The sequence below is a fragment of the Pimephales promelas genome, chromosome 1 (assembly GCF_988280905.1).
Source record: "Pimephales promelas chromosome 1, fPimPro1.hap1.1, whole genome shotgun sequence".
NCBI classification, from domain to species: Eukaryota; Metazoa; Chordata; class Actinopteri; order Cypriniformes; family Leuciscidae; genus Pimephales; species Pimephales promelas.
Window position 1 is genome coordinate 37127895 of NC_142769.1, and position 8286 is coordinate 37136180.

The window sequence follows — 8286 nt, forward strand, 5'->3', positions numbered from 1 at the left end:
TTGAGATTCGAGTAATCACTGACACACATTTGCACTGGATCACTGACATGAATTTACAAGAAATGAGAAGACAAAGAAATTATTGGCTACAATTATCAGAAAAGACCAAATAATATGGGCTACAATTACTAAATGCATGCATTAGGCCTACATGTTACTTAATATGGTAATTATTTAGGATATAACTAGTGTAGACATTAATTGCATTTCTAGTGAATGTAGTTCCTTTCATCCATTCATCCTATTGTACATTTTAATCATTTGGATAAAAAGTTAATGTAGCCTATTGACTATTTTATTGGATAGGTTACTACAGTTCAACATTGTCATGAGTGTCTTTTTGCCCCTGTTATCTAATCTATTGTGGCTATAAATGTTAGAATCTAACTAAAACTGTTTACAGTTTTTAATGTAATGTAATAGAATGGTTACTTAAAATAACAATATGGTTACTAGCTATTTAAATTGACACTATTTTTTTCTTCTTCAGAGATAAAAAAACAAATAAATGACTCACAAGATTCCACTTTCTTTAGTTAGTTCAGTCACTTTGGACATCCCCTTCTTTGTACGATGGAATATCACTTCCCATTCACTTGTCACGCTGAACAGAGATCAGCAAATTATGTAAGACTTATACAGCTTTGCAAAAAAAAAAAAAAAAAAAAAAAAAAACCCTGAGTGCGTGACATCTCTTTTTGCAATTTCGGCAGACAAGAGGAAATTGTTTTCTTTTCTTTTGGTTGGATGAGTCACAATGATGATAGCTATTAGCCTACATTCAGACATGAACAATACTAAAATGTCAATAAGTGTTGAGAGGTTAATAATTAATAGCATAAGTGTGGCAATGTATTTCAACTCCATGTTATTGTGACTATATTGTAGCCTATACGTTTTATGATGTTATTCATGTGGTCACGTGTCAAGGGAAAAAATAAGAGAGACCCGTCTGATCAGATGAGCAGTTGTTACTCTTTGTTTAGAGTTTATTAAAATGGCTTCATAAACCACAGATGACCTGTTTTAGTTGACCACGACTTTTTACAGTATTTAGCCTATTAGGCTAAGTAGCTGTAGCAGTATACCATATAGCAGTAGCCTATACCAACTAGTATATTAATATATTTATACAACATTAATCCAGATATAGCTAGCTACCCTTGAATTTTTTTTTCATCTTGCGGCAATTTTAAACTCTGTGCAATGCTTAGTAGCCTATCTGCTATTTCTGCTATGATGAAATAGTATAAACTGCTTATAGCCTATAAATAGGCTACAAAAAGAAAAGAAAAGCGTTTTTTCACGATTACGTGACTGTATGAATTTGCAGGGGATTTCTTTGAACTCAGCCAATAAGACACGACATAAACAAGCGACGTCATGAGCACGCGATCTGGGGCCGGGCTCTTGATTCCTTTCATTTTCTTAAGACTATAGATCTTTTCTATCCATGACCGCAAATGACAGCAAATTAATCTAGTCGAGCAGTCTCAGTCTCCTCTGCTTTTCAGCCGAGTCCAGAGGAATGGCTCAGGTCAGTCATCTGCAGATGATTGATGAGAAGGACTTGCGAGACGTAGTTTTGGTCAGAACGAGTACAGGTGCGTGTTTGCGAGGATGTTTCGGAAGTACAGGACGCAAAGTGGCTGTGAAGTTAATCGCAGATAGGTAAAGTACATGTTCAGTCATCATACCGGTGGCAGATCATTTTAGCACGTTTATTTGTTGTGCTTTGCAAACCAAATATAGGCCTATTTTATAGCCCATACATAAAAAAAGGTTTATGAAAATGTATGATTTAAGTCGTAAATTAAGAGTTACTAATACAGCATTAATATGAATTAATATTAATAATACATTTTAATATTAAAACAAAATGCTATTAAATATTGCTATGCTTTGTAGAGCAGCTTACAGGGTATTTCCAAGAAATGGAAAACAAAAGTTAAAGCTCTCTCTCTCTCTCTCTCTCTCTCTCTCTCTCTCTCTCTCTCTGTGTGTGTGTGTGTGTGTGTGTGGTATCAGTAAGTGGATTGACAGATTAAAGAAAGTAGGAATGTTGGGCCAGGTGTGCGCTGAGCAAGTACTGGTCCCGTTGGGTGTGTACACAAGTTCAGCTCACTCTCTAGTGGGGTTGGTGTGGGACTGGATGGCTGGAGGATCTCTAGATTCCACACTGCACGATGTAAGCACTTACTTAAACACTGCACTTCATTTAAAAGATCATTTTACTCACAGACAGGTGTGTATAAAAATACCTGATGAGTCTGTTTTCTAAAGCAGGAAGTGTGAACATTTTATTTATTTATTTTTTTAATTGTGGAGGTGTGTTCATGTTCCTGACAGTGAGAGAGTGGAAATCCCCTGGGCAGGGAACAGTCTAATGATGTAACTGTAGCCTACTAAAAATAGTGCCAACAAATAGAAGTTTTGTAGAGCCATAGCATTCCAATACAATATATTTGCATTTTTAGTAGCTGTTGCATCATCATCAGTGATATAATTCTAATTGTTAGGAAATGTCTCTCTGTACATTCTACCAGTCTTATTTCATAAAACTGCAAGTGATACATTTTTTTTTGTGCTTTCTTAAGACAAATCTGTACCCAGAGCTTTCAATGGTTCTTTGTCTTCGGATCATGTTGGATGTTGCTGAAGGTTTAGCTCACATCCATGCCATTCCGCTGCCTCATGGAGCCCTGAAAGCTACCAACGTTCTTCTCGACCAACAGTACAATGCAAAAGTATTGCCAGTTTCTTAAAATAGACTATTTTTTGTGCATATGCTTTACCATTTTTCTTACTTTTATAATATGTGTGTCATTGTAGTTGTGTGACTGGGGTCAAGAGATAGACATGCACTTGACCACTTCTAATGGCCTTGGGCCATGTGTCAGAGATCTGGCCTATATGTCGCCGGAAGTCTTACAAGGTGCTGTTCCTTCTGTGGAGGCGGACATATATAGGTGAGGTGCATTATTTTGAAATTCTAGAGTGTTTCAGCTGTATATTAGAGTTGAATTGTTGTGTTAATCTAAGCGTTGTAATGATTCCACAGTTTTGGGGTTCTGCTGTGGGAAACACTGAATAGAAAGCGTCCATGTGAAGGTATGTTGTCATCTCTTCAATGCATCTTGTCTTATTCTGGGAGAAGGATTTTTCAGTCATCCATTGACCTGAAACATTTCCTTTAAATATGTTTTCACACAGGTATTGATCAGCTTCAGATCAAATTAGAGCTTGGTTTAGGGGTTGACCTTCTGCCCCTAATGACTCCTCAAAACCATGCTCTCGCTCAGCTCATCGTTAGATGCTTGAAGAGTGAACCTCAAAAACGCCCATCGGCTGAGGGTTAGTTACAGCTTTTCTTACAGAGCTTAGAGGTGTTATTTAAAATCTGCTCTTCACTTATTATTTTCTGCTCATACAGAGTGTGCAGTGGTTCTAAGGACAGCTTTGGCAGCATTTGATCCTCAGACTTTCATTGAAGATGTTCTTCATCTGAAAAAATGCAAGGTACTTGTTTAATAATTAATGAGCTTAATAATAGTTCCAAAATTATCATGGGGTGGTGATGGCACAGTGGATGGGGTGGTGATGGTGCTGTGGATAAGACACATGCCTTTGGTGTGAGAGACCCGGGTTCGTATCCACTGTGATACACCAATGTGTCCCTGAGCAAGACACTTAACCCCTAGTTGCTCCAGAGGCGTGCAACCTCTGACATATAGCAGTTGCAAGTCGCTTTGAATAAAAAGCGTCAGCTAAATAAATGTACATGTAAATGTAAATACTTTTATATAGCGGGGTCCAAAAAATCCACATTACAAACAGAGATTTTTTTTCATTGTAGTCTGGAAATAAGTTTAATGTCGGCATGAGACTGAGATCTGCTTTTCTTCCCTATTGTGATGTATAACCTAGTAAAACAGCTTTTCAAACAATTCAAAATAGTGGGGCACGAATTGATTTTGTCGTTCAGGAATTGATTTGATGTTTGCTGCTAATTTACTGTAAGATGTCAACAAGATTCAACAAGACATTTTCACCTGGCTATATCCAATGTTTTGATATCTTATGGTATGTATGCAAATTAGCACATATGTAGTTAGATTATGCACCATTTCCCCATGTTAACAGACAATTTCAAAAAAATTGTAATACATTTTTTTGTTTGTCTTGATGTAAGTAATCAACTCAGTAGTTTTAATGATGATATCTAAAGGTTCAAATTTTTATTCTATTCACGTGAGAAAAATAGGCGCATGAAAGGCTATTTGGGTCTTTTTCATACTTTCCCCTAATGGGATTGTTCGGGGCTTTTTTTCCTTACTCAAGACATATTGAGGATACAAAATCAGTTGAGTTTGCTTCTGTTGCAATTTGTTCTAGGTTGACCCCTATTTTGGCTTAAAATAAATGGACTGTGAAGCAATATGAGTACAAACTGAATACTAAAACAGTCTTAAAATGTCTAATCAACTTTCACCCAGTTGTTATGCAGAAGTATTCAGTGATGAGTATTTATACTAGTAGTCTGAGATTTGTGAACCGCACTTCGTGTTGAATATTATATTGTTTAAATTCAAATTTATTTTAATACATATGTGAAGAATTTGACCGATTGTATATGTATGAGGTGGTAATGATTATTTGTGGCCTGTGTATCTCTCTGTTTCTCCAGGAGAGGAGGCTACTGAGCTGTAAAATACGCTCATCCTGGGATTTGCCTATTGAACTACATAACCTAGAAGTAAGACAAAGTTTTACTTGATTTGGTGTAGAACTATTCTCTCTTTTTTAAATTAGAATGTGGGATTGTTGAGCAGGTACTCAGTCCAATGCTATATTTTGTATTGTGCGTGTTCATTATAAATTATGTGCAAATATAGCTACAGCAATGGCCAAATCACAGGATTTTAGAAAAAACAGTGGTCCAAAAACTTGCTTGGGGTGTTAGGTGCCCCTTGAAAAAAAAAAAAAAAAAAAACTTTATCTACATTTGTGCATTTTAAGATGTCTGAAGGGCAAAGATTTAACAACAATTGCTTTAAAACCATGTTAGTATTTCTAATTGTTAATGAAAAAAGAAAACGCATGAAAAGGTTAATGTAAAATAGCATTTGGGTTTGAAATGGCAAAATATGAATAAATAAATCTTTAATTTGATTGGGCATCTGTCATTTTGACAATGAATTGCGGTGTCACACTGCTGATCAGCATCAATGAGGAGCCCGTTCTCATCCCAAGGCGTCATATAGTGACGCTTTTGACAATGCGTATGCATCCAACGCACATGGCACCCTTTAGCATCAATATGAGACGAAGATATATATAGGCCAGAAGGCGCCTCCTAGTGGTCTAACCCTACCCCAGACCTAAACCTACCCATAACCGAAGCGTGTTATATTGACGCTAAAGGGTGCCATGTGCGTTGGATGTATAAGCGTCACTATATGACGCCCTAGGATGAGAATGCGTTGTAATGAGAAAGTTGGTTATCTTTGTGTTGTAGAAAATTTTTGCCGCACCTAAGTACAGTTATTGTTCGGCAGTTATTTAATGACTTTAATTATACACCTCATCTCAATAGTTGGTACGGCCATGCTTTTGACTGTTGAATGCCTTTTACCACCAACAGGACAATAGTTGCAGTGGTTCCACAAAAAAATGGACCTCCAAAGTGATTCCACAGAATGAATCTCTGCCAGTATCTTCACTGAAGGCAAAAGGAAAGTCCTCTCCGCCATTGGCAACAAGAGCTGTTTCTCAGATTGGATGCTTTAGGGGTTAGTGACCACTCATTTAAAAGTATTTTGGATACAATTTCTCACTTTATTTGTGTAAAGTGTCTTATAATTACATTTTCCCTGCTCATGTCTTCATAGATACTGGAAAAAGTTCAATCCAGTCCAGTAACTCCTGCAGTAATCGTGATCTCAATCAGATTAATCGGCGTTGTGGAATTTCCCATAGACAAAGTCCCACATCTTTAAGGTCTCCATGTGTTTCCTCTTCAACGCTGTTTCAGAGCACCCCACAACACAACACTGGCAACCAAGGTAAGCAATTAGTTCTGTCTCTAAAATGTCCTAACAGTCATTTTGTTTGAATCTCTCTAATTCCCTCCATTCCTGTCCTGCACATTTCCAACATATGAGTTTGGACCACAAACATAAACATGCCATTGTTGCATACTTTAATCCATCTGGAAAAAGCTCTGCTCTCTGTCAGACTCAGTTGCCTGTTGTATATTAGCTGAATCAATCTGGAGGAGCTTTGTGTACATTTTGTGTACATACTGTTGGCATAACTACCTGGATAGAGCAAATGTATCAGTTTTTGTTTGTGTTGTGCCTTTACATGTGCGCAGTAAGCAGTTCTGTGGGACTGTGCTCGCTCGCTTCCTGAATGACCGCCCCACTAATGCCTTATCTGTGTCCAGTGTGTTTCCTCTCCAGAGGGTTTTTGTTTTTCTCAGAATTAGTCTTGTTTTGTTCATTTAAATGTACAGTGAGTAGTATAGAAGGTTTTGTCGCAGTGAAGTAACTGGTTAAGAGTTGAGACAATTTAAGAAATACACTACCATTCAAAAGTTTGGAGTTTTAAAAAAAGTTTTAATTTACATTATTTATATTATGATATATATATATTTTACAAATATTTAAAAATAGGATTTATTCCTGTGATGGCAAAGCTGAATTTTCAGCATTTGATCCTTCAGAAATCATTCTAATATGCTGATTTAATGAAACATTTCTTCTTATTATCACAGTTGAAAATTAATTTTGTAATGAGTGGTTACGAAAATTAGTGCTGCTTAATATTTTTGCGGAACCTATAATACTTTTTTTATTTCATGTGTATTTGATGAATTTAAAATATTTTCTTTAATGTCACTTTTTGAATAATGAATGTTTGCTATTATCTTTTTTGATTTGCATTACAGCAGACTTGAACTCTGTTTGCATCATTGAATCGTTATTTTCCTGTTTGTCTTTGTAAAGCTGCTATGAAACAAATCTGTATTGTATAGGCTCTATATAAAAGTGACTTGATTTGCCTGGGAAGTATGTTCATTCTTGCTAAATTTGCAAGATTAATTTAAAAGATTCATGAAAACACTATTGACTATACTCTAATGCTTCCTCTTTCTATAGTTAAATGTGAACTGTCTATGGGAAGGAGCTGTTGCCGGCTTCTGCAAGAGAGACGAGAGGCCATTGTTCGCTGCATGACTGAAGGACGACTCAACAACATTCTTGACGTGTTACGTGCTAGACATGCTCTGACCCGTGAGACGTATGAGACCATCATTGCGACCTTGACCCTGACCGCACGTACGCGCTGTTTGCTTGATATCTGTGCATGTCTTGGTGAAAATGTTGCTGTCTTGGTGGCCACAACTTTAGGTTTAGTATCCACTAAAAATACACAAACCGCCCATAGGTGGCAGTCTGGTTAAATTTGATGAACAATGCCTTTACATTAGTGTTGTATTGCAGTAACTGCAAACAAAACAATTGATATTAGATTTGTTTGTCTGTATAATTTGTCATGAATATGTTGAGATTGTTATTGTGTTCTTATTTAGACAAGTCTGTAAGAGATGTCGAGAGGTCAGATCTTATAGAAGGGAATGCTGCCATGCAGTTTTATTCTTTTTAATCAAAAAATATCATCAAATTAACACCCAATGTAAAGGGTATTGATGATCTCATTGTTTCCCAGTTCAGAAACTGAAGGGATTATTCAAATGACTTTGAACATCATTGTGTTCTGATGAATGGGCAATTACAGATTTGAATACATTCCTTTGAAGAGAAAAAAAAATCAACAGCGCTAAAACAGATTATTTTTCAAAGAAACTTTTGTGAAAGGTAACCCTATTTCCTTTAATCATTCTTAACAGCTTAATAACTTTCACACTCAGTTCCTGTTAATATTGAAACCGTTGTTTCAGCTTAATATATATTATATTCTTTTGATAGACTCATCAAATATTTGAAGTTTTTTTCTATAACCACATTTATCTTGAGTTTTTGTGTGTATTACACATTTCCAAGGTTGTGTGTTTTTGGTGTTAGACTTAAATTTGTGCATGTTGCACAACAGAAAAACACAGTAGTTTCTGATTGTAGTGTATCTTGCAACAAGAGATTATTTTTTTAAAACATTTAATAGTATTGGTTGGTGCTCTATGTATGTAGCACTGAATGTGTAAAGCAAGAAAATGAATAAAGAATTCATGTATGGAAAAACAGATATGGTATAAGAATTATG

The 8286-nt window shown here is 36.1% G+C and overlaps 1 protein-coding gene across 1 annotated transcript; it reads left to right on the forward strand.

The window, feature by feature from the left end:
• The first annotated feature begins 1392 nt into the window (after positions 1-1392).
• On the forward strand, positions 1393-8266 carry LOC120473187 (receptor-interacting serine/threonine-protein kinase 2). Its single transcript, XM_039662888.2, has 11 exons — positions 1393-1671; positions 2029-2188; positions 2598-2747; positions 2833-2969; positions 3062-3111; positions 3214-3354; positions 3434-3519; positions 4688-4756; positions 5645-5792; positions 5892-6065; positions 7164-8266. The coding sequence occupies exons 1-11, from the start codon at positions 1529-1531 to the stop codon at positions 7466-7468; spliced, it is 1563 nt and encodes a 520-aa protein (XP_039518822.2). The 5' UTR covers positions 1393-1528; the 3' UTR covers positions 7469-8266.
• Positions 8267-8286: the final 20 nt, after the last annotated feature.

Excerpts from the sequence above, each read along its gene's own strand:
- LOC120473187 (XM_039662888.2), top strand. The coding sequence starts at position 1,529 with ATGGCTCAGGTCAGTCATCTGCAGATGATTGATGAGAAGGACTTGCGA. Across the intron at positions 1,672-2,028 it reads GTGAAGTTAATCGCAGATAG|TAAGTGGATTGACAGATTAA; the intron begins GTAAAGTACATG and ends GTGTGGTATCAG. Across the intron at positions 3,520-4,687 it reads TTCATCTGAAAAAATGCAAG|GAGAGGAGGCTACTGAGCTG; the intron begins GTACTTGTTTAA and ends CTGTTTCTCCAG.